This window comes from Neoarius graeffei, chromosome 15, assembly GCF_027579695.1.
Source record: "Neoarius graeffei isolate fNeoGra1 chromosome 15, fNeoGra1.pri, whole genome shotgun sequence".
NCBI lineage: Eukaryota > Metazoa > Chordata > Actinopteri > Siluriformes > Ariidae > Neoarius > Neoarius graeffei.
In genome coordinates, this window is record NC_083583.1 from 47,656,818 (window position 1) to 47,683,751 (window position 26,934).

Genomic DNA, 26,934 nt, shown 5'->3' on the forward strand with positions numbered 1-26,934 from the left:
AAAATCTGATGATGTTTTAGGTCATATTTATGCAGAAATATAGAAAATTCTAAAGGGTTCACAAACTTTCAAGTGCCACTGTACATAACAGTGTGGGTCTTGTTGTTGTGGTTGCATTAAACCACTCTCAAGCTGAGTACATATTAAAATAAGAAGAAATTTCCCATCAGGACCTTGCCAAACCTGGTGTCAGGTCATTTGAGATAAACAAGTCAATCAATCATTCTCTCACTGCTATTGGTTAGCAGCCATGTCTCTGTTACCTTTAAAAGGATGCAATTTCAGAGATTCTGACATTCAAATCACAGAGGAGCACCATGGCGAGGTTGCACTGGAACCTGATTGGGGTTTTGTGCTGTGTTGGAACTGTGTCCTGTGTAATAAGGGAGTATTTCATAGGTATTAAGGAGATTGAGTGGGATTACGCACCTAGTGGGAAGAACCAGATTCAAAACAAAACACTACAGGAAGATGAGTGAGTAAATAATTTTTAGTTTAAAGAAACTGTCGCTAACTTTGGAGGTTTGTAAATGCATTATATAAAATTAACATTTACATCCAAAAAAAAAACCAAACAAACACCCATTTGCTGTAATTTGTCATGTCCTAAATTGGTAATAGGATTGTCTTGCAGAGGAAATTCTTCACAGTTCTTTATAAATGCCTACATAAATGCCAAATGCAGTTGGTTTACCTTTCAAGAGATTCCAACTAGAATCTCTTTAGAGCACTAACTTAAAGAACCCTTGATGGATTATTTCAAAGTCTGTTATAGGATATCTATATGATGACAGTGTGTTTGTGAAAACTTGGCTACAAACTGTTAAAGACATACAGTACATTAGGAAAGCTCCACCAGTTTTAATTTCCAAACATCTACTATATTTCAGACATGCAAGAACATTTTTGGAAAATGGTGACCTTAGGATTGGCCGTGTGTATAAGAAGGCGGTGTACCTCCAGTACACAGACTTTGCCTTCAGGGAGGAGATAGAGAAGCCCAAATGGTTGGGATTTCTCGGCCCTATCATCAGTGCTGAAGAGGATGACACTGTGGTTGTACATTTAAAGAACATGGCCTCTCACACATACTCCATTCATCCCCATGGAATTAATTACAGTAAATCAAATGAAGGTATGGACACAGGATAGCTCATATATCTAGTGCAGATTGCATATTAAGACCAACTATCCCAATGTTATGCTTTTATTACAGTAGTTGCCTCTTATCTCAGTTATTTAAATTGCGTCACATATGTGCTATTTCCTTCAGGGGCATGGTACCCTGACATGACCGGTAAAGAGGAGACCCTTGATGATGTTGTGGCTCCTGGGACGATATATAACTATCAGTGGACGCTGCCTTCCTCTCAAGCTCCTGACAAAGATGACATGAACTGCCTAACCCGAGTGTACCACTCTCATGTCAATGCCCCAAAAGACATTGCCTCAGGACTCATCGGGCCACTTATTATATGTAAAAAAGGTTTGTTGACCTGTCTGTGATATTAGTAATATCACATGGTACTAGATTATTTAAGATAAAAACATATTTTTACGGGCGGCACAGTGGTGTAGTGGTTAGCGCTGTCGCCTCACAGCAAGAAGGTCCGGGTTCGAGCCCCGTGGCCGGCGAGGGCCTTTCTGTGTGGAGTTTGCATGTTCTCCCAGTGTCCGCGTGGGTTTCCTCCGGGTGCTCCGGTTTCCCCCACAGTCCAAAGACATGCAGGTTAGGTTAACTGGTGGCTCTAAATTGACCGTAGGTGTGAATGTGAGTGTGAATGGTTGTCTGTGTCTGTGTGTCAGCCCTGTGATGACCTGGCGACTTGTCCAGGGTGTACCCCGCCTTTCACCCGTAGTCAGCTGGGATAGGCTACAGCTTGCCTGCGACCCTGTAGAAGGATAAAGCGGCTAGAGATAATGAGATGAGATGAGATAATTTGAAAGGTTAATCAATGAATTTGTCGAAGTGTATTTATTAAAGCAATCATTTCATTTTAGATCGCAAAAAGCCTAAGATATCAGATCATGCATTAAAAAAAGTGCTAAAATGAACAGTGAGAATAAGAACAGTAACAGAATAAGTGTGATAGTACTAAAAAGATGAGAAATGTAAGCTATATGAGTTATGTATTTGAAATATCATGCTAGCAAATGTAACAGCGACCTAGCCTATCTGTACATGGACTTTTTTGCTCTTTCAGCTGGAATAGTCTTAACCACTGCACCACCCTTACAGGACTTATAAAAATCTAAAAAATATTTTATGACAAATTGTTTACAGTGTAGAGTATAACATGGGGCTATTCCGATTATTTTAAAGGTCTGAGCCACTGTTTTGGAAACTTTTTTTGGAAGAATTTATTGTTAAGACCTTTAGACACTTGGGGTAGTTTTTTTTTCTCCATGCAATTAATTTGCATATAGATATATTTTTTCAAACTGTTTTTATCATGTGAACTTTCACACAGTATGTGAATATTACGCAGCGAAAAAAAGCAACATTTTATTTTCACAATGAAGTCGATTTTTCTGAGTTTTAGCACCATGACTAAGCACATCAGCTGATCCTGTTGCATGGAACAGACATCACGTGATGACATGGGTGCCAGTCAGAAAAACGGCCTTGAATGTAGGTAGCAGCAAGCCTCTGCTATGTGCCAGTATCACTCATATCCAGGTGCTGAGCAACTATATTTCACTCCTGAACGCACAACACGGTGAATGTTGCTTACTTTCTTGTTGCCCAGCATCCTGTTTCTCAGCTTCAACTCTTGAAAGAGATTATGAAACTCTCCCTGTTGTCATCTCCGTTCTAACAATGGGTGTACCCAAGACTTTCTCTTTCTTGAGAGCATGTCCATAATTATGTGTTCATCACTACTAGACGATTCCATCATTCACTCAGGACACTGACAGTCACAGCGCGAAACCAACATGAAACAAGCATGAAACAGAAATATTTTAAAATTTGCTTCAGACTAGATGTGCATACTCTGTGTATGAAAATTTCACACAAATGTTTCACATTTTCACATTGCAATTTCATGTCATATCTGGTGTGTTAAGGACTTTATTTGGATACCTACAGTGGTGCTTGAAAGTTTGTGAACCCTTTAGAATTTTCTATATTTCTGCATAAATATGGCCTAAAACAACATCAGATTTTCACACAAGTCCTAAAAGTAGATAAAGAGAACCCAGTTAAACAAATGAGTCAAAAATATTATACTTGGTCATTTATTTATTGAAAAAATGATCCAATATTACATATCTGTGAGTGGCAAAAGTATGTGAACCTCTAGGATGAGCAGTTAATTTGAAGGTGAAATTCGAGTCAGGTGTTTTCAATCAATGGGATGACAATCAGGTGTGAGTGGGCACCCTGTTTTATTTAAAGAACAGGGATCTATCAAAGTCTGATCTTCACAACACATGTTTGTGGAAGTGTATCATGGCACGAACAAAGGAGATTTCATAGGACCTCAGAAAAAGCGTTGTTGATGCTCATCAGGCTTGAAAAGATCACAAAGGCCAAATCCCATTTCACCCCTTGGACCAACCCCTTGGCCCTTCCCCTCCATTTTGCGCGTTCACGTGAAGGGGTAGGGGTATCCCAATCCCAGTTAACGCAGAGGGGTAGGGGAAGGCGTAGGGCTTCTGTACCCCTCCAAACGGAGATTTTCCTGGAGCAGACTCCGAACGAAGGGGTTTGAGTGATTTCCCACAATGCCATGCGGATTTCAGCGAGATTTCATGCGGATTTCAGAAAGATGGCGGTTCCCGCGGCGAAAGATTGTCATAAATGTATTTTCTCCATTATTTACGTGTTTTAAGTTGTTATCCAGAGGAAACACGCCGCTTGATTCGCTTTCGAGCTGAGAATGAGCAGCGATTTCTGAAATCCAAGCTGCTGCTAAAAAGCTTTGGGAGTGAGTATTGTTTTCGGTTGCTTTACTGCGTATGTTTTGTTCTGTTATTCTCGCTTTTATTGTTTACATGAGTGTTCTGACACCTCATTCTGTCGGATGTGGTGCACGAAGCGCCAAAGATATCCCATTCAGTGGTGTTAGTTAACAAATCACACCCTGCCAGCAGAGATTTCTGCCTCTGGCTCTGACTGTAGCGGCTGGTCGCAGCCAATGACGCGTCGCGTTTTGCTAACGTAAACACTGACGGAGGTACGCGATGACGTATGCGATCGTTGAAGGGCTATCCCAATACGTAAGGGTTGAATTTCAAGCCCTATCCCTTGTAGCTCAGTTTCAAGGGGAAGGGCCAAGGGGAAGGCGGAGGGGAAGGGGGAGGGGTAGGGGTAGAAATTAGAATTGGGATTGGGCCAAAATCATCTCTAAAGAGTTTGGCCTCCACCAATCCACAGTCAGACAGATTGTGTACAAATGGATGAAATTCAAGACCACTGTTACCCTCCCAGGAGCAGTCGACCAACAAAGATCACTCCAAGAGCAAGGTGTGTAATAGCTGGTGAAGTCCCAAAGGACCCCAGGGTAACTTCTAAGCAACTGAAGGCCTCTCTCACACTGGCTAATGTTCATGAGTCCACCATCAGGAGAACACTGAACAATGGTGTGCATGGCAGGGTTGCAAGGAGAAAGCCACTGCTCTCCAAAAAGAACATTGCTTGTCTGCAGTTTGCTAAAGATCACGTGGACAAGCCAGAAGGCTATTGGAAAAATGTTTTGTGGATGGATGAGACCAAAATAGAACTTTTTGGTTTAAATGAGGAGCGTTATGTTTGGAGAAAGGAAAGCACTGCATTCCAGCATAAGAACCTTATCCCATCTGTGAAACATGGTGGTGGTAGTATCATGGTTTAGGCCTGTTTTGCTGCATCTGGGCCAGGACAGCTTGCCATCATTGATGGAACAATGAATTCTGAATTATACCAGCGAATTCTAAAGGAAAATGTCAGGACATCTGTCCATGAACTGAATCTCAAGAGAAGGTGAGTCATGCAGCAAGACAACGACCCTAAGCACACAAGTCGTTCTACCAAAGAACGGTTAAAGAAGAATAAAGTTAATGTTTTGGAATGGCCAAGTCAAAGTCCTGACCTTAATCCAATTGAAATGTTGTGGAAGGACCTGAAGTGAGCAGTTCATGTGAGGAAACTCACAGACATCCCAGAGTTGAAGCTGTTCTGTACGGAGGAATGGGCTAAAATTCCTCCAGTGCAGGACTGATCAACAGTTACCAGAAACGTTTAGTTGCAGTTATTGCTGCACAAGGGGGTCACACCAGATACTGAAAGCAAAGGTTCACATACTTTGCCACTCACAGATATGTAATATTGGATCATTTTCCTCAATAAATAAATGATCAAGTATTATGTTTTTATCTCATTTGTTTAACTGGGTTCTCTTTATCTACTTTTAGGACTTGTGTGAAAATCTGATGATATTTTAAGTATATATATATATATATATATATATATATATATATATATATATATATATATATATATATATATATATATATAAATTTAAATTTATTTAAATATCGAAAATTCAAAAGGGTTCACTAACTTTCAAGCGCCACTGTAACTCAACACTAAACATGCATTATAACATTTAGTGTAATAGATCCATATGGGGGCGGCACGGTGGTGTAGTGGTTAACGCTGTCTCCTCACAGCAAGAAGGTCCGGGTTCGAGCCCCGTGGCCGGCGAGGGCCTTTCTGTGCGGAGTTTGCATGTTCTTCCCGTGTCCACGTGGGTTTCCTCCGGGTGCTCCGGTTTCCCCCACAGTCCAAAGACATGCAGGTTAGGTTAACTGGTGACTCTAAATTGAGCGTAGGTGTGAATGTGAGTGTGAATGGTTGTCTGTGTCTATGTGTCAGCTCTGTGATGACCTGGCGACTTGTCCAGGGTGTACCCCGCCTTTCGCCCGTAGTCAGCTGGGATAGGCTCCAGCTTGCCTGCGACCCTGTAGAACAGGATAAAGCGGCTAGAGATAATAAGATAAGATAAGATGAGATCCGTATGGATCTAGTAAACAAATGACATATAAATTGCTTATGTGTGCATTATCTGATGTGTAATTCTTCAGGTACTCTGGATGTACATGGTGACAAATCACATGACTACCTATACACCCTCATGTTCACTGTTTCTGATGAAAACCTCAGTTGGTACCTGGATGACAACATCAAGAATTACTGCAAAACACCAGCCAAAGTTGACAAGGATGACGAGGACTTTCAGGAGAGCAACAAAATACACTGTGAGCAGAACATTGTCAATGATTCAAAGTCACCATATAACCCTTAAAGTTAGATGGCCTTTCGATTTCATAAAATCGGTGAAATTTAGTTCCCTCTGAAATTTGGTCATTGTGACGCGTGTATTTCTGTAATATCTCACAAAATATCAGGCCATTCTGTGGCTGGGAAGTTATTTAATTTGAGGGGATTCCCTACCAAATAATGTGCATGAAATCACTTGCTTTGCACAGTTAAACAGACAGAGGAAGTCCATGTGCGCATGCACAGGTTTACCTTCTTCTTTTGGGTTTTACAGCAGCATCTACAGGTTTACCTTGACCGTGCACTGACAGTTACATCATTCTGTCGCTAAACGAACAGCTGATCACACCGAGGTGCTCGCTGACCGCCAATATTTATTAGTTTGGTCCTGCATTTCTTCTCCTTCACAACATAACATCTTTTCTTCTCACTTTCCGTTACTGTAGTCGGTCTTTCACATTTCATTCACACACGTCCTTCATTTTTCTCTCCTGTTTCAAATTTGTATCCCAGAATGGCTTTTGCGAATGGGGAAAGCCCGCCACTTGATGCACAACATAGTATGTTGAATTGGGTCATGGTGAAGCAGGAAAAAATATTGGAGAATTTAGGGCCACGTGGCCCTAAATTCATTAATTGTTCTCTTTAAAAAAAAACTAATAAAATTGGAAGGCTGTGATTCGAATTCAGTCGCTTTCAATCCACTCAACAAAAATAACTGGGTGTCAGTGAAAATTATTTTTATGACCTACACTTGAAAAATCTGAAAGGCAGTCTAGCTTTAAGGAATTATTTTCATGAGAAATGGCAAGGCTTAATGTTTTCACCACTTACAATTCACCATTGTTTTGCAGCTATTAATGGTTATGTCTTTGGCAACTTGCCAGACCTGAGCATGTGCGTGGGCAATAAAATTCAATGGCACCTGTTTGGGGTTGGGAATGAGGTGGACGTCCACTCTGCATTCTTTCATGGACAGATCTTAAAGGACAGGCAGCACCGGACAGACACCATTAGCCTCTTCCCAGCTACATTTGTCAGTGTCGAGATGGAAGCAGACAACCCTGGACAGTGGCTATTGAGCTGCCAGGTTAATGATCACCTGGAGGGTAAGATATGAAAGCATGTCTCCTCCGAGTGTGCATTATTCAGAATTATGGAACTCCTGTTATATATACACACAAGCATCTAATGTATTACTGCTGATATAGACAAAGCGTTTTTTGATATGCTAACTGACATATTGTGATGAGTATTCTTTCTATGACTAGAAAAAACATGTCTTAGCTCAGAATATGCTGCATGTTATCACATAGTTTGATGCAATTTTTGTTTGCATTAGCGGGCATGCAGGCCATTTTTGAGATCAAGAAATGTTTTCCGGCTGTGCATAAGCCCAGACCGTTTGGTGAAGTCAGACAGTACTACATTGCAGCCGAGGAGGTTATCTGGGACTATGGACCTACACAGATCAACCAATACACTGGCTTGAAGCTACAGGATGACAGGTAATCATGCCTAATACTAAATCCTCTCACTTCTCAAACAAACGATTAGTATAGTGCTTCAGGCTCAGACAAAATTTTCCACACTTTTCACAGTGTGGCTGGCATATTCTTTAGTAACTCTAATGATCGCATTGGAGGCAAATACAAGAAGGTCCAGTATGTGGAATACACAGATGACACCTTTACCAAGCGCAAAGAGAGAACCCATGAAGAGGAACACCTGGGCATTCTGGGTAGGCTATTCCCTAACTACTATATTCACTAAATATTGTATGCTACAAGAGGAGATGTAAATATGTTTGGCTAAATAAATAAATAAATAAATAAATAAATAAAAATTCCACAGTCTGGCGTCTGCATATCTAACAAGTTTGTTTATCTGTAGTCTATATGGATATACTGTATGTATAGACAAGTCTGATATCTATTTCATAGTCTTTTATTACTAGTTAGCACAGAATAAACACAGTGTACAGTTTCGTGCTACAATGGGAATTGTAAATTACTTAGCCAAATAAATAAATAAAATTTGCATAGATTTATTCTTATCTTAAAAGCAACTGTTTAGCTAAGAGAGGAGTCTGGTGATGACTTCTTTAGTTTCAAACTAGGGCTAATGTATGGGATTCCATTACTTATTAGCATAGATTTCCATGACGTTAGTGTAGACTTTCAATACTTGTTAGTACTGATTTCATTACTTTTTAACACAGACATTTTTATTTGTTAGCATAAATTTCCATTACTTATCAGAAGAGACATTCATATTACGTTAGCATAGATTCATTACTTGTTAGCATAGATATCCATGACATGTTAGCATAGATGTATATTTCTTTTAAGCACAGACTTTCAATATTTATTTGCACAGAGTTCCATGACTTGATAGCATAGACATAGCATGACTTTGGGAATCTTTTAAAGCTCTGTGATTTCTCTCATAGGTCCAGTCATCAGGGCAGAGGAGGAGGACACCATTAAGGTCACTTTTAAGAATAAAGCAAGCCAACCTTACAGCATTCAGCCTCATGGAGTACAGTACAACATTGAAATGGATGGCACACTTTACCACAATGTTCTAGAAGGTTCTGGAAAAGTGATTACTCAAAACCATCCTTATTGTTGAAGTTAAATCAAACCACTTTTGCTATAACTTTGCATCGTTTTTGTTTTACTTTTGCAGAATTATATACCGTGAAAAAGCTTAGAGAACTCAAAAAAGAAGCAAGTAAGTACATGTACTGTAAAAGGGACTGAAAAAACAAAACTCGAATGCATGCAGCAGATTTTATTTTAGGATTTGGCATTAAGGCGAGGTCATGAACTGCAAAAAACCCTGGACAGTGTAATGTTTCTAAATAGTGAAGCCACCACAGGTCATTTTTTAGCACTGCCGATACCTATGGGTTTTTTCTTCATTGACAAAATAGCCCATTTTCCATGTCGCTTTTCTCATCTAAACAGTCTTTCCACCTACAGTGTCTAATTTGAACAGTTAATTTTGCTTATGCTCATATCTGCACATTCCGCTGCCTGAGTTTTTATGCGACTATATCTTATATTTTGTTATTATGGACATTGTTGTACTATATGGCTGGAAGAGACTGGTTACAGCACCTATCATGCCATGTTTGTTCATTACATGGAGTAGCGAAGTTTGTAGTCGAGATGGTCATGCAACATAGTCCAACCTACCATTGCTTTTTTTTAATTTCATAAACAGCGTCTTGCAAAAGTATTCATCCCCCTTTTTGTTTGTCCTGTTTTGTCGCATTACAAGCTAGAATTAAAATGGATTTTTGGAGGGTTAGCACCATTTGATTTACACAACATGCCTACCACTTTAAAGGTGCACACTTGTTTTATTGTGACACAAACAATAATTAAGATGAAAAAACAGAAATCTGGAATATGCATCAGTATTCACCCCCTTTCATATGAAACCCCTAAATAAGAGCTGGTCCAATCAGTTCACTTCATAAGTCACATAATTAGTTGATTAAGGTCCACCTGTGTGCAATCAAAGTGTCACATGATCTGTCACTTAAATCAACCTGTTCTGGAAGGACCCTGACTCTGCAACACTACTAAGCAAGCAACCTGAAAACCAAGGAGCCTCCAAACAGGTCAGAGACAAAGCTGTGAAGTATAGATCAGGGTTGGGTTATTAAAAATATCCTAAACTTTGAATATCCCAGGGAGCCTCATTAAATCCATTATAGCAAAATGGAAAGAACATGTCACCACTACAAACCTGACAAGAGAAGGCCGCCCACCAAAACTCACAGACCAGGCAAGGAGGGCATTAATCAGAGATGCAACAAAGACACCAAAGTTAACACTGGAGGAGCTGCAAAGATCCACAGCGGAGATGGGAGTATCTGTCCATAGAACCACTTTAAGCTGTACACTCCACAGAGCGGGGCTTTCTGGAAGAGTGGCCAGAAAAAAAAGGCGTTGCTTAAGAAAACATGTTTGGAGTTTGCCAACAGCATGTGGCAGACTCCCCAAACACATGGAAGATTCTCTGGTCAAATGAGACTAAAATTGATCTTTTTGGTCATCATGGGTAATGCCATGTGTAGTGCAAACCCAACACCCTGAGAACACCATTCCTACAGTGAAGCATGGTGGTGGCAGCATCATGCTGTGGGGATATTTTTCATCTGCAGGGACAGGAAAGCTGATCAGGACTGAAGGAAAGATGGATGACACTAAATACAGGGCAATTCTGGAGGAAAACCTGTTTGAGTCGGCCAGAGGTTTGAGAATGGGACGGAGGTTCACGTTCCAGCAGGACAATGACCCTAAACATACTGCTAAAGCTACACTGGAGTGGTTTAAAGGAAAACATTTAAATGCCTTAGAATAGCTTTGTCAAAGCCCAGACCTCAATCCAATTGAGAATCTGTGGGATAACTTGAAGATTGCTGTACACCAATGCAACCCATCTAACTTGAAGGAGTTGGAGCAGTTTTGCCTTGAGGAATGGGCAAAACTCCCAGTGGCTAGATGTACTAAGCTAAAGGAGACATACCCCAAGAGACTTGCAGCTGTAATAGCAGCAAAAGGTGGCTCTATAAAGTATTGACTTGGGGGGGGGGGATACCTACGCACACTCAATAAAACAACAATTTGCACCTTGAAAGTGGTAGGCATGTTGTGTAAATCAATGGTGCTACCCCCCCGAAATCCATTTTAATTCCAGCTTGTAATGCGACAAAACAGGACAAACAAAAGGGGGATGAATACTTTTGCAAGACACTGTAACTGTTAAATTTAAATGTTTTGACAGTCATGTCCTGTTGTATTGTTGGTTGTATGAACAGACCCTCTGTGCAAAGTTCTTTGCAATTTTTTTTTTCAGCAAGTCTAATGTGATCTAGTTAGTTCTTAGCCAGCCAACTTCATGATGGTAAATTCTATCATATACTTACTTATTTGACCTCTTCTGGACACATGCGTTAGTACAAAATGTTAGCCATGTGTATTAAAAACATTTGAAACTTTGAGAGGTTTCATAGGAAAATTTTAGTTTAATCTGTCTAGGTATCCAGCCATATAGCCACCTTGATAACCATATTATTTCAGTATTAATGACATCCAACCAGCCAGCTATTGACATTTGCACAAAAGCCATTTCGTGAATACATACATTACCAATAACAATAGGATGGATTTAACAAGTAGGCTAGTTAGTTTTCAGTGCATGTATATCTGCATTGAACAAAACCTTTTTTTTTTCTTTTTGCTTGCATTTTTAGGAATTGTTGAACCTCTTCCTGCTGCCCAGGTCCGTCCTGGCACTACCTATAAGTATGAGTGGGTAGTGCCTAAAGATGGCGGTCCAACTAAAAATGATCCCGACTGTCTCACCTACTTGTACTACTCTGCTGTGGACCCGATAAAAGACACGAACTCTGGCCTGGTTGGTCCGCTCCTAATCTGTAAAAAAAGAACCCTCAAAGCAGGCAAACAAGTAAGTACAAAGTACTTGCTGTCTGATCAAAAGAGTGTTACTCAATATGCTTGCTTACATTTGGACTTTTAACTGGTACTAACTGGTCACATTGCAGAAAAATGTGGACAAAGAATTCCACCTGCTTGCTACAGCTTTTGACGAGAACCTGAGTTGGTATTTAGACGAGAACATTAACAGATTCACAAAACAACCCAAGTCTGTTAATAAAGATGATGAAGATTTTCAGTTGTCTAATAAGATGCATTGTAAGTCTTTAAAAATGTTGAATGACTAACCTAATGTGGGTTGTCACAAAAGTCAAAATTTTCTACACCATATTTATTGTATCTGCAGCAATCAATGGATACATGTATGGAAATCTCCAAGGCCTGACTATGTGCAAAGGAAACAAGGTTTCTTGGCATCTTTCAGCTTTGGGATCAGAGGGGGACATTCATGGACTTTACTTCCATGGCAACAGGTTCCTCTACAGAGGAACAAGGAGAGACACCATCAGTTTATTCCCTCATATCTCACATACAGTCATCATGGAGCCAGACAGCATGGGTGCTCACTCTCTTTCATTCTGCTTTCCTTTAAACAGACCATTACTTTTTTCTGATGCAGCCATTAAATGTTATTATACCACAACACTGTTCATATTTCTCAAATCTGATTGGCCCATTTCATTTTCTATAGCAGTATTCCGATAGTAGTGCTGGCGGCTATACAAGCCACAACTTTATATTAATGTTCTAATACCTGATCAGTTCTCTAGTAACAACTCATTGACAGAAACTTGTGTAGCACATGATCCACATAAGTTAAGCCTAATAGTAAATGGTCTAAAAATATGTGGTCATTTAAAAAAGAAAAATATATAATTGTTTTGGTGACTCTATCAGTAAAAAGGTGTTTATTTAATATTTATGGATGGAGTCTCCAGTGTCAGCATTTGGTAATGGTCAGTAAACTTCCTGTGTTTTATTAACTTCCAGACAGAGGAAAAAATAGAGACTGATGAAGGAACAGCTGTTTATAGCTGCTATAATGTAAAAACTAATTTGTCTTGTGGACGTTGCACAACTATAAATGTAACTATAAATGGATAAAAAGCATGAAGTTCATTAATAAATGAAAAATTGTAATTGTTGGCAAATTGCTGTGGTATGTGAAACAAAACCCTTTGGAATGGGCTATTACTGGAAAATAATCAGGATGGTAATGGGCATTACACTTGATTATTTTTCTATAAAAGCATGCCCTTGCCGTGCCTTATTTCTTACATATCACTACCAATGACAATTAAAATATTATCTTGTTGAACATTTGTTCCCCATTGCTGAAATCTAACAGTAAGCATTTTTCTGTCTTGGTATCTCTGGTCCCTACAGGACAATTTGAAGTGATCTGTCAGAGTGCCGATGAACAGCATGCAGGTATGAGGGCGAACTACACAGTGGAGAAGTGCAGTTTCTGGGACAAGCAGTCAGAGATCATGTGGCATCGGAAGAAATATTACATTGCTGCTGTAGAGGTGGACTGGGATTATTCTCCCAGCCGCACCTGGGAAGAGAAAATGTTTCACACCCTTAAAGATAGGTAATATCTTCCAGTAAAATTGGAGTATTTAATAGAATACACAGATGATTAAATGTTCCTGTTTGAGAATATGCTTGGGATCAGGTTTAACGTTAAAAGACAGATGCCCAGTTAACAACTGTAAAAACTTTGCCAAGACTAATAGTAGAGGACCTGGGTTAGATATCTCATCTCATCTCATCATCTGTAGCCGCTTTATCCTGTTCTACAGGGTCGCAGGCAAGCTGGAGCCTATCCCAGCTGACTACGGGCGAAAGGCGGGGTACACCCTGGACAAGTCGCCAGGTCATCACAGGGCTGACACATAGACACAGACAACCATTCACACCTACGGTCAATTTAGAGTCACCAGTTAACCTAACCTGCATGTCTTTGGACTGTGGGGGAAACCGGAGCACCCGGAGGAAACCCACACGGACACGGGGAGAACATGCAAACTCCACACAGAAAGGCCCTCGCCGGCCACGGGGCTCGAACCCAGAACCTTCTTGCTGTGAGGCGACAGCGCTAACCACTACACCACCGTGCCACCCTGGGTTAGATATGTATGCACATAATTTAGGGGAGGATAACTCAACTGTGATAGGCTAATTTGAACCCAAGGAATAACTTCAAAATCACTATATGGAGCAAACAGGCTGAAAATTACCAATCCAAGATGGCTGCCAGTAGCCATATTGAAAATATCCATTTTTGAACCACTCACCACAGAAGTATGTGCAATACCTCATTTTATGGGTTTTTGGGTATGGGGAATCCATTAGTGACATAATTTTCATGATTGAAGGAAAAGGGAACAAGCTATGGTCAAGGGCAAGGTTAAAACAAAACAAAAAAACCCACCACAAATTGGCCAAAGTTGCAGTTTCACAGAAAACATGAAAAAAACAGAATAGCCCTACCTCAAATATGAAATCATGGAATCGGGAGACCTATGCACATAATTTGAGAGTATAAGAAAGCAAGCATTTGATTAATATAAGGAAATTATATTTTCAATCATACTATTATGATCAATGGAATGTTAACTTAAAATGAAGAATACAAAACAAAACTTACTACTTTAGTAGGCAGCAATATCTTGACAGCCTAAATGTTTAACAGCCAACAATACAACATTTAACATTATATTATTACTGTTTGTGTCACATAAACCAGGGTCAGGAACATGAAGAGTAACACAATAATAATACCGTAATACCGGTGGCCATCTTGGATTGGTAATTTTCAGGCTGCTCGCCCCGGGTAGTCATTTTGGCACACATCCCAAGTTATTCCTTGGGGTCAAATTAGCCTATAACAGTTGAGTTATCCTCTCCTAAATTATGTGCATACAGTACATGTCTAAGCCAAGTCCTAGACTATAAGTTATGACTAGCTGAGATTATACATAAATTCTTTAGGAGCCACTTCTTGCATGACTGCTTTTCTAAAAATGGTCCAAAAACTCACCTGCAAGGTGCAAACCTGAGGGCTTGGAAGTTGTCCATGCTGAAAAATCCAGCTTAGTCTGACCAGCTATCAAAATCACAATCTGAGCGAGCTAAGCTAATAGACCATTTTTGGCAGCCAGTAAGTGTTGGTACCGTAAATTGAAAGTTTCTGAATTACCACGACTGACTCAACATGGCAGACACAAGAATAAGGTAATTGGAAAATCTCAAACATTTATTGATCGATTTAGTCAAGTAATAAGGAATCTAGAAAATAATCTGGCAAGGGTCTACCAGCTCACCCTGTGTTTTGGCAATGGGGTAACTTAGACTAAAATCAGTGAGTTTACAGTTTGAGAAAAGGTTTGAGAAGGGTCTAGCTAAACTTTTCCATGAACAGCACTCCAAACACATGTACCAATATCACCCTCATACTGGTATCACCCACTATGTGAGTACGCAGGCACTTACGGATGTACATGCGGCGGAAGACAGCTTTAGAATAGCAAACCAAGCCAAAACGAGAGACATGAATCGTAGTCAAAGAACAAGCTAGGGTCAGGCGATCGGCGAACAGAGTAACGTGGGCAAAACAGAAATCGAGAAAGCACTAGCAAAGGTCAAACAGGCAGAAAGGCAGTCAGAGAATAACAAGGCATGTACAGAAAAACCAGAACAATACTTCGCAATGTGTGGCTGGGGTTTAAATACTGAGACAGGTGATGAGGAAATGAATGTCAGCTGAGAGTCAGAAGGCGGGAGATAGAGGGCACTTTGTGTGCTGGGAGTTGTAGTCAGAGCTGTCCATGTTTGTAGTCTGCTCGTCTCCAGCAGGTTTACTGACACACTAGAGGTGGCAGAGACTAGACAATGAACACATTCACTAGCCACTGCTATAGGGAGCTAGATGTGATGAATCAGAAAAGTGGAGGAAAAAAAAAAGGAGTTGGTAAAAATTGGCAGATGGTAAGAAAATTCAGGCAGACAGTAAAGAAAGCACTATAAATGTACTTTGTAAATATTTCATACTTGAGGAAGCCAATTCTACACTCAACTGTACAAGATTTTATTTTCTTTGGCTTTAGTAAACCAATAACACTTTTATGTCATGAAGTGGAGAGGTGTACACAATGCTATTTTTTAAATCCCACTCCTGCTCGCTCCAGTTGGAACTCATCCGAAAGTTATATCAGAGTCCGATTAGTGGGGCATGCCAGCTCAAAACACCACATCCTCTATCCATCAATAAGCAATAAGGAGCTTTTGTGCTGCGCGCACACAGTTTCAGCAGGGATTTCAATGAACCCCTAGCTTGCCCATACGAGTGCATTTTAAGAATTGGTACATCCTTAAGTAGTGTAATATGATGCATAAATGCATCATTTTGCACATCTACAGTGCCCTCCACAATTACTGGCACCCCTTGTAAAGGTAAGCAAAAAGGGTTAGAAAAAATCCACCTTTTGCTGGAAAATAATTTATTTATTCAGAGAAAAACAAATCCCTCAACAAGAAATAATTATTTTTAACAACACATGTTCCACAATTATTGGCATCCCTGGAAATTATGATGAGCCCAATGTAACTGAAACATGTTTCCTATTTAAATTGTACATGTTTGAGTTGAGACCTGGCGACTTGTCCAGGGTGTACCCCGCCTTTTGCCCGTAGTCAGCTGGGATAGGCTCCAGCTTGCCTGCGACCCTGTAGAACAGGATAAAGCGGCTAGAGATAATGAGATGAGATGAGATGTTTGAGTTGATTGGAGTGTGTAGGAACTTTCAGGCTGTAATCCATGACTTCCTGATTAACTGGAGTACAAATACGAGGGGACACAGAAGCCAAATTCCTTTAGTCATCCATCAACCTGGGAAAGATAAGAGAACGGACAAACCAAATGAGGGAGAAGTGTGCTGACCTTTGAGGACTCAAATTTATCACCCCCCCAATACAGTGAGGAGGAGGCAAAAAAAAGGGGGGAATCACTGTTGGTGAATTACAAAATCTTGGGGTTTCCAAATCTCCAAAACCACCATCACATGCTACCTCCATGCTAACAGATTATTTGGAAAGTTTGCCAGAAAAAAAGCCTTTTCTGTCAGTTAACCACAAACATAAGCGCCTGAAGTTTGCGAAACGCTACAACAACTTTGACTGGCTGATGGAACAAAAATGGAGTTATTTGACAATAAACATTAAAGGTGTGTTTGGTGTAAACAGAAGGATGGCTGTGATGAAAAGAACCCGATCCTAGCTGTAAAACATGGTGGAAGTTCTGTGATGTTTTGGAGCTATTTTTCCTCCAAAGACTCATGAAACCTTGTTAGGGTGCATGACATCATGGACTCCATGAAATACCAGGACATTTTAAATCAAGATCTGGCTACCTCTGCCAGGAAACTAAAACTGGGTCATCACTGGATCTTCCAGCAGGACAATGATCTGAAGCACATGTCCAAATCAACAGAAAAATCGTTAACTGACCACAGAATCAAGCTTTTGCCATGGCTATCTCAGTCCATTATCTGAGCCCCATTAAAACCTGTGGGCTGAGCTGAAAAGGAGAGAGCACAAAAGAAGGCCGAGGACCCTGGATGATCTGGAGAGATTATGTAAAGAGGAACGGTCTCAGATTCCCTGCTCTGTATCTCCAACCTTATAAAGTGTTATAGGCGAGGCTGTTATGACCTGGCTCATTGGCCACAACAAAGGGAAGTGCACCACCATAAATATTTAACAAAAGTATTTTATTAATCCAAATTAAGCAAAACCAAGAAGCCAAATTATATTTTAAAACAACATGAAATAGATAATCAGAGAAGTCATGGTGTAGGGTGTGGATGAGTGATGCATGTGCTGGTGTTGTATGGTGCAAAACAGAATAAACTAAACAGAGCACCTGCAAAGGAGAGAAGGGAAGAGAGAGAAAGAGAAGTCGTCAAGTCAGAGCGAGAGTGAATCTGAAGATGGCTTTTACCAAACTCAGTACACCGAACCCAGGAGTACCTGAGTTGCTACTAATTACCTGCATAAGAAAGACAGGTCATGAACATACACCCCCTAGATGACACCACAAGGGGTCATCACAGAGATTCAGTGCTGTTTTACTGGCAAAGGGAGGGTGTACAAAGTATTCAATGCAGGGATGTCAATAATCGTGGCGCATGTGTTTTTGTTAAAAGTCCCATGGCATGAAATTTTCACTTTCTGAGTTTTTTTAACGTTAAAATGAGTTCCTCTGACCTTCTTAAGTCACCCCAGTGGCTAGAAATTTCATAATGTGTAAACCAAACTATGCCCAACATTTGAGAATGGCGTGTCAAAACGGCGCGTTGATAAGCTCTTCCCTTTACTACGTCAGCAAGGGAGATGATCCCCACGCCCCCCCTCTGGATTCCCACCCACTGTATGGATTGCCCGCCCAGTTGTAGTGAGGAGACCATAGAGGACACAACAACATGGCATCACCTAAGCGAGCGAAACATGGAAATTGCGCTGTACATGGATGTGACAACACAGAAAAGAGTCTGTTTTTACTGCCGACGGGAGAGCCCCTGAAGACGCAGTGGCTTAATTTTATTTACTTCAATAATATGCCGTCGAGTCTACCTAAGACGGTGTATGTTTGTCGGAAGCATTTTCCTGATGAATGTTTCCACAACTTGGGACAGTACAGGGCAGGTTTTGCACATCAACTGTCACTGAAGCCTGGGTCCGTACCAAGCATCCCTGCCGCATCAGCAACAAACACCAAACAAGTAAGTGTATAACTGGTCGTTTTGCCGTGTTTTAAAATCGATGCGTTAGTCTAGCAATGGCTACATTAGCTGTGCAGCTAACCGCTTCCTGCAGTTAGCCAGGTAATCTGCGCTACAAAACTAAAGAGCATGCAGCATGCTCTGTTAAACTGAGTTTAGTCTGGAAATTGACTGTAACTTATGAGCTTATGTTTGACTATTGCTCCGCAATGCATGTCTTCTGTTGGATAAGCGATATGTTGCTGTAGTTGCTGCTTCTATCCTCTTTGGTTATGGAGTGCGTGTTCAAGCCTAGGGTATTATACGTTCGTAAACTACCACTCCGAACACTCTCACTCTCTGTTCTCTGTGTCACGTTGAGTTTACGAAAGGAGTCCGAGGGAGAACGGGGTTTTGTCTTAGCAGTGTGGCTACAGGCGCTGATAGCAGCGAGTATGTGTGCGCGCAGCTTGGTCAAGCCCCTCCCCCTCCCCCATCCTCTACCCTTCCCCACCTCCTGCTTCTCATTAGCAAAACGACGCACTGGGAAAAGCGCTGAAATGGGGCTTTCTCCCAGGAGGCTATATTTACGTGCCGAGGGTTCATTTCGAGAAAGGCTGCGGATATAACATCCAGAAGCCTCCACGAGCCCGTTTAAAGCATCAACAAACCACCATGCCATGGGACCTTTAAAAATAATTATTTCTTGATAAAGGATTTGTTTTCGTCTGAACAAATTTATTTCAATTAAAGGCTGGATTTTTCTAATTTTTTCATTGCGAGATGAAGCAATTTCACCAAAAGTTGGATTTTTTTTAAACCCTTTTTATTCATCTTTATGGGGGGTGGCAATAATCATGGAGGGCAGTGTATTGATCCAGATTATTTACATTCATCGTTAACAATGCAGCCTATAAAACAGCAAAGTTGGAAATTTGATTTGCAACCTGTGTATGGATACTAACTGAAATGCGGTTTGATGCATTCTATGCAGCAGCCTAAAAATAGTGATGGACTTAAAGAAAAAAATTATTTAATTATGGAAAAGACAACTATTTTTTTTTAATTACTGGTTGACGAGTAAAAGTTAGTAGTTATGTAACCCCAACCACAAATCAGTGATCTCATGATGTTTTCCCACAGCCCAGGTAACGTATTCCTGAATAAAGGGGGGAAATTTATTGGCTCCAAATACAAGAAAGTCCTGTACAGAGAGTATACTGATGACACCTTCACTAAGCTGAAGGACAGGCCTGCTGATATGGTTCACTTAGGAATTATGGGTAAAACATTTAGTGCTACACTGAAACAACTTATAATTGTGGTGTTACAATGAGGTGGTGAGAAAATTGTCATATACATTGTGTATAAATTGAACCTTGCAGGTCCTATGATTCATGCAGATGTAGGAGACGAAGTAAAAGTGATTTTCAAGAACTTGGCCAAGAGGCCATACTCTATACATGCCCATGGAGTAAAGACAAACGTTCCTCAAGTCACCCCAACCCAACCAGGTATGGAGATGTTCTGCTGGGTTTTACAAAGTGGTATGGTTTAGGTTTACACAATTACATACATTTCATTTAATGAGATTTGTTACTTGTTTGGGAAACTTTGGGTCCTGTAATGTGCACTGCATGTTTTGGCCATGGACATATAAGCTTAATATATACATGTCAACCATTTTGCCAAGGTCAAACTCAGACATACACCTGGTATATTCCTAAGACTGCTGGCCCAACGTCTGAACAGGAGGAATGCAATGTTGGAGCTTACTATTCAACTGTAGATGTTGACAAGGTAGGACTTTGATGTCAGAACGTGCAGCACCAATTTAAAATGAATCAAGGGCATATACTAATTGTGGCCGACTTGGGCTGGAATATGTAACGCTACAGGATTTTCTTACAGGATTTGTTCAGTGGACTGATTGGGCCACTGGTGATCTGTCAGAAGAGTTGGAAGAGGACATTAGGGTTAAAGAAAAGGGTTGAAGAATTTGCATTGCTGTTCTTGGCGTTTGATGAGAATAAGTCCTGGTATCTGGAGGACAACATAAAAACATATGTGAAAAATCCTCCCAGTAATTTACAGAAGGATGAAGAATTTATTGAAAGCAACAAAATGCATGGTGAGTATAGAACAACCTTACTTCTGATATAAAAATGACAAATATGATATTGTTTCTTATATTAAAAAATGGGTAGCACAGTGGTGTAGTGGTTAGCACCGTCACCTCACAGCAAGAAGGTTCTGGGTTTGAGCCCAGTGGCCAACGAGGGCCTTTCTGTGTGGAGTTTGCATGTTTTCCCTGTGTCTGTGTGGGTTTCCTCTGGGTGCTCTGGTTTCCCCCACAGTCCAAAGGCATGTGGTTAGGCTAATTGGTGGCTCTAAATTGACCGTGAGTGTGAATGGTTGTTTGTCTCTATGTGTCAGCCCTGCGATGACCTGGCAACTTGTACCCCAACTCTCACCCATAGTCAGCTGGGATAGGCTCCAGCTTGCCTGTGACCCAGTGCAGGATAAGCAGTTACGGATAATGGATGGGATGGATGGATATTTAAAAAATGAGAATGTAATTTTGCTTATATAATAGTGCTGTTAAATTCTCAAATCTGGTTGGAAGGTGTTGATAGAAAGTGCAAGGCAAATCACTGCATTATATTTGTAACAGTGGTAAAGCTGTTCAGAAGGAAAGCTGTTCTTTAAGTTTTCCAACACCTAAAAGTCTTCAGGATGGAGGGCTTTGTGCTTTCTCTGTAACACAACAAACTGTAATTGTTTTACCTCTGAACTTCAAGCGAGAGAGAGAGAGAGGAAAAAAGGCTCATGAAGGAACAACTGTTGTAGCTACAGATGGCTGTGTTAGGAGCCAAGGCTACTTTCTGGATGAGAGGGCTGTCCATCTTGGTGACACTATCTGTGACTCTCAATCAATCATTGTAGTGAAGTGAGAGAACAATCACCTTGTCCTGTCTTGAACCCAGGTCTATAGGGTACCAAACCTGTATCCTGACCACAACACCAAAGAGCCAGGCTCATTGGTCTGGCAGTCAGAGCACATACTCAACTGTAGCAACAGGCACTCTGTCACACTGCCCTCCCCTTTGAGAGGCGCACCCATGCACTTCATGTGCACATCCCCCAGCCGTACTTCTCCCATACCAGGGTGCCCCACACACTCGTGCTTCACCCATCTCTGGGGTCCTTCACACAGGGGCCACCTATCCTGGGGGTCCCTCATACAGGTCACACACAGGGAACACCTCCAATGGCCTCCCAGCAAGCCATCCCACTTCTGACACCATCTGTAGTGAAGCAAGAGAACAGTCACCTTGTCCTGCCTTGAACCCAGGTCTACAGGGTACCAAACCTGCATCCTAACCACAACACCAAAGAGCCAGGCTCTTGGTCACAATCATGTTGACATGAGCAAATTGTGGGCACCTGTGAGCTCATGTATACAGAAGAGGGCAGATAATTCTCTCGGAGTTAAGCAGCCCTGTGATGCAGCATGAAAAGCAATTCAAAAAGATGTGGAAGAAGCATGTGTTCGTATTCACCTGCTGTAGTAGGTAGCTGCTGCATGATGGGGAGAGTTGGTTGGTTGGTTGGTTGGCGGGAATTGGCAAATGACCAAATTGGGGAGAAAAAAATTCCTCCAAGACCAAAAAAAATGGAACACTGGCAGATTGCTGTAGTGTAGGAAGAATAAAACACTTTGGTATGTGCTGTTATTGGAAAATAATCAACTTTGGGATGGTTATCTGCACTTTACATCACCCTGCATCACACCACCATCAGCCCACATTGATTATTTTCCTATAACAGTATGTACCTTACTAATTGGACATATCATTTTATAAGTTACAAGCAGGCGGCACGGTGGTGTAGTGGTTAGCGCTGTCGCCTCACAGGAAGGAGGTCTGGGTTCGAGCCCCGTGGCCGGCGAGGGCCCTTCTGTGCGGAGTTTGCATGTTCTCCCCGTGTCCGCGTGGGTTTCCTCCGGGTGCTCCGGTTTCCCCCACAGTCCAAAGACATGCAGGTTAGGTTAACTGGTGACTCTAAATTGACCGTAGGTGTGAATGTGAGTGTGAATGGTTGTCTGTGTCTATGTGTCAGCCCTGTGATGACCTGGCGATTTGTCCAGGGTGTACCCCGCCTTTTGCCCGTAGTCAGCTGGGATAGGCTCCAGCTTGCCTGCAACCCTGTAGAAGGATAAAGCGGCTAGAGATAATGAGATGAGATGAGAAGTTACAAGCAAAACGAAGTTCTTACATTCATCTTTTGGATCCCAACCCAAGCTTTTTAAGAGAATACCAAATAAGAAGGTTACAATTACTAGTTATAAAAACTAGTCCTGATAACAATAGTGGTACAACAATGACCAGCTACTGCTTATGTATTGTAGGTATAAATGGCCTGGTCTTTGGCAACCTTCATGGGCTGAATGTTAAAGTAGGAGATAAGGTGTATTGGTACCTGATAGGAATGGGAAATGAAATAGACATACACACAGTCCATTTCCATGCCCACAGCTTTGAGTACAAGGTAAAGAACTTCCATGCACAAAACCCATTGCCTACTTGTAACACTTGTGTCTGAGAATTATTTTAACCAACTTTATCCCATGGCCTGTATAATGGAGTGTCTTGCTCTAACCCAAGGTGAGTGGTGTCCATCGCAATGATGTGTTCGACTTATTCCCTGGCACATTCCAGACAGTCAAAATGTACCCTCAGTACCCGGGCACCTGGCTCCTGCACTGCCACGTTGCTGACCATGTACTATCTGGCATGGAGACCACATACACAGTGAACAGTATGTCCAAGAGAGTATCACAGAGTAGATAAAGCATGCTAAAAATGTAGTTTTTTTTAATGAAAATATTTTTATCAATAAAAAGTTGAATTGCATCTACTAGAGTCAGATTGTTATCATATATTTGATCTTATAATTAATAATACAAATTTAACCAAGTTATTTTTTTTTTGCATTCATAGGTTAGAGCTGAAGAACTTCAACACAGCCATTTTTATGATTTAATACCTACTGTAACCTTTAATACCTACTGCAAGCATCGAAACATTTGCATTTGAATAAATGCATTATGAATAAATCTTTGTGGTAACTGTACACAAGTGTATTATCGTGGATTGCTACTGTGCATGTTCGTTTAGAAAAATACAGCACCTGCTCTTTCCATCTTGTTTCAAAGTGAACTTGTATGCCAAAATTATATTTAAAAATGGAATTAATAATAAAAAATAAAAAAAAAACAAGGGTGAAGAACAGAAACAGAAGTTAGACATAAATATTTATATAAAGCTCTGGCTATATTTGCAATGGCTTAATGTCGACTGAACAATATAATACAGCTGATATATTGTGACAGTTTGCATTTAATTTAATGAGAAACAGCATAAAAAGAGAAAGAAGACATTACAAATGCATTTTAAATATCAGCACACAATAGATAAAGTACAGAGAAGTGCTAAAAGTGCAAATACGAACATCCGTGTCATAAGATGACTGGAAACAGCATGTGATAACCATCAAGGCAACTAAACAAAGCATATATTGCTCATCATCTCTTGCTTTAGCCTATAAAGCTAAAGACTCCAGTGCTATAAATGAGGAATCCAGTAATTAGTACTTAGCCCTGCATAGATTAATAGAAAACAAAACAAAACACAGCACTGGTTCCCAGTGTAATCAGTATTAATTACAGTGTCGTTCCTGCTTGAGTTTACATGATTGCAATGTTGATTTGATGATCAGCTCATTCATGAGTTTAGGCAAGTGTGTTAAAACTCAACTGGATACAAATTTACAAAAAACACCTTAATTTTTCTATTTTAGTGGTAAATTTAGATGAAGAATATGACATTTTAGAATATCGGCCCAAATACTGAATTTTAGATCGATATTTTGACCGGTCATGTTGTCTGTTATGGCCTAGAAATTCATGTGATCCATGGCAGAAGCGTGACAAATTTACATCTCCCCCCTTACACAGGATCTTCAGTTTCCTTGTACAGTATTTTCAAATGGAAATCTGGACATGTCTATCCTTTTCCAAGGGCTAAAATGAACATAACTAGGCTAACATTAAACACCTGAGTGTATAATGTTAATCAGTTCAAACTAAATGGAAAAACCTAAAATAGTTACTATAACTGGAAGATTCAGTTTATTTTCTCTGTTGTCATGGCATCCTCCTTTAAAATAGAGGCCTTGAAACAGATATGCGTCTCCATATTTACTTCCAGAAATATGGAGAAACCAAAAACAAACTCTTAAAAAACATAAATCTAAAATTCACTATTTAGACCATTATTCTAAAATGTCATTCAGAGTTTATTCTATCCACTTTCACTGGATATAAGTAATTGTGCACTCTGATTGGCTACTCTACTACTAGACTATCAGCTCATATACCACGAGTAGAGAAATCAAAATGGCAGTGTGTTGCTGAACCAACCGAGGATGAAATAAAAGCTCTACTCGAAAACAAACACACAAAATATGGAATAAAAAGTATTTGATGGTAAGAATGCACCTTCTTAAAATTTTTCAGGAATTATTATTATTATAGCATCTTTCACAAATTTCTACTGTCATTTCGCCGATTTGTTTACATTCTAAGTGGAAATTATTTTGTCAGTCGTTTTGTATAAAGTTTTTATTTATCAAATTTGCCAAAGATAAAAATGCTCTGTTTCTCAAAATCCAGTGAATGTGGATAGAATAAAACAGTTATTCCACTCAATCTTGTCGTACATGGCGTATAGCCAACTTGGTGCTACGTGTCTCGTCGGCTATCAGCTCATGTACGACTCAATTTTGTGGAATAACTGTTAAATGTATTGTAAATTGTCTACTAATATAGAAAAAACTGTTTTTTGGAAATTCATAGCCAAGGCAGTAATGGGCAAAAACTATTTACATTTGTGATTTTAAAAGGGATATGAACTAAGATACTCAGATTAGTAGTTACAGCACCTCAGCAATACATTCTAGGCCAGGAACTAACTGGGAAAGTGGAAACTAAATTGACCCAGTTATGAGGTGCATTATACAACAGCACAAAATATTATGTCTTTATTATACCACTTGGAAATGTACCAGCAGTTACCAGAGGACTAGCCCCCCCATTGTAACCCTAGCTATGTAATATACCGGTAACGAGAAGCCGAGGGCTATGAAACGGAGATCGGCGCCACCAAGCGCGCCATTGACTGGTGCAGGAAGGACTTTGACTTGTAAATGTAGTATATACCAGAAGTTAATACAATTATCTTGTTCATATCCAGTTAAAACCAGCTTATAACATCCAGTTAAATTATTTCTTGAGCTTGATTAACCAACACCAGCAAGTAGGAGCAAAACTCACAACACAACCAGGTTGTGTTGGTCCTGAACTCATATTCTACACAGAAGATTTTCTATCTGTAGTGTTTTGCTCTCACAGGTATAACATATACCTATATGACAGTATACTGTGATAAAGAACTGTAAAGTAGTTATTTGGTTAATATTTTGGTATATATATATATAATTAAACACAAATGACAAGATCCACACAATCTTATTCCCATGTGTTAGCTTATATGATATACCGTTCCACTCCTAGTTTGTATACTGTCCTGCAATTCATATAAGGAGATGCCTCTGGCTGCATGTCAGAAGATGAGGCAGGAAGAAGTGTGCAGTACCATCGTCTGGTAACAAGTCCAAAAACTCTACTGGGTTCAGCTCACTGGCCACCACCATCAGAGTCTCTGTTACAAACACATCACCAATAAAGAAATATCACATGACCTCAAAATGACTAAATTACAACTGCTAGCCACCTGCATCAGTATATGAACAACTAACTGAAGGAGTAGGGGGAGGTCAATTGGACCAGATTCTGTCCGCCAGAACTTAGCAGGACCGAGTCCTCCCTCTACTCCCCATAAAAATAACAACTCATTTTTGACATCTACATAATCTTATTTTCTTTTAATAACTGGTGGATTATTTTTAACTTCTGTGGAACCAAGAACAGCACCACCAACTGTCAGAAGTTCTTAAAAAAAATCAAATAAAATTACACAGATTGGTATGAAGCAACTTAAAGCTCATAGGCAACGGTTTTAATTTTATGCATGTTTGAAACTTTATATGTTAAAAAACCCTCTGTAATTTTCTTCTGGTCCCAAGAAGTATTGTTCATAAGTAATAATTAAAATAAGTTAGCGTGGGGGCGGCACGGTGGTGTAGTGGTTAGCGCTGTCGCCTCACAGCAAGAAGGTCCTGGGTTCGAGCCCCGGGGCCGGCGAGGGCCTTTCTGTGTGGAGTTTGCATGTTCTCCCCGTGTCCGCGTGGGTTTCCTCCGGGTGCTCCGGTTTCCCCCACAGTCCAAAGACATGCAGGTTAGGTT

General features: G+C 40.4%; 2 protein-coding genes across 5 annotated transcripts in view; one reads left to right on the plus strand and one right to left on the minus strand.

The window, feature by feature from the left end:
- Window positions 1–308: 308 nt before the first annotated feature.
- On the plus strand, window positions 309–23,593 carry cp (ceruloplasmin). The gene is made up of 20 exons (XM_060941518.1): window positions 309–475; window positions 891–1,135; window positions 1,274–1,486; window positions 6,070–6,243; window positions 7,120–7,374; window positions 7,608–7,773; window positions 7,867–8,006; window positions 8,718–8,858; window positions 8,957–9,001; window positions 11,538–11,752; window positions 11,850–12,000; window positions 12,089–12,301; window positions 13,129–13,336; window positions 19,650–19,789; window positions 19,892–20,020; window positions 20,200–20,306; window positions 20,418–20,637; window positions 22,918–23,057; window positions 23,174–23,327; window positions 23,510–23,593. Exons 1-20 carry the CDS (start codon window positions 318–320, stop codon window positions 23,512–23,514), a joined length of 3,219 nt encoding a protein of 1,072 aa, XP_060797501.1. The 5' UTR covers window positions 309–317; the 3' UTR covers window positions 23,515–23,593.
- A 299-nt stretch (window positions 23,594–23,892) lies between these two features.
- The window catches only part of hps3 (HPS3 biogenesis of lysosomal organelles complex 2 subunit 1), a 43,506-nt gene continuing 40,464 nt past the window's right edge, over window positions 23,893–26,934 (minus strand). For all 4 annotated transcript variants that reach the window (XM_060941515.1, XM_060941516.1, XM_060941517.1 and 1 more), the window contains one exon: window positions 23,893–26,290. In XM_060941515.1, the coding sequence (XP_060797498.1) occupies window positions 26,163–26,290 (128 nt within the window). In that variant the 3' untranslated portion in view covers window positions 23,893–26,162. The remainder of the gene's footprint in view (window positions 26,291–26,934) is intronic.

What these genes read in the sequence shown, in the direction of transcription:
- cp (XM_060941518.1), top strand. Translation starts at nt 318, where the DNA reads ATGGCGAGGTTGCACTGGAACCTGATTGGGGTTTTGTGCTGTGTTGGA. An exon ending in GGTTAATGATCACCTGGAGG is followed by an intron (nt 7,375 to 7,607) that starts GTAAGATATGAA and finishes TGTTTGCATTAG; the next exon opens with CGGGCATGCAGGCCATTTTT. An exon ending in CCCACAGCTTTGAGTACAAG is followed by an intron (nt 23,058 to 23,173) that starts GTAAAGAACTTC and finishes CTCTAACCCAAG; the next exon opens with GTGAGTGGTGTCCATCGCAA.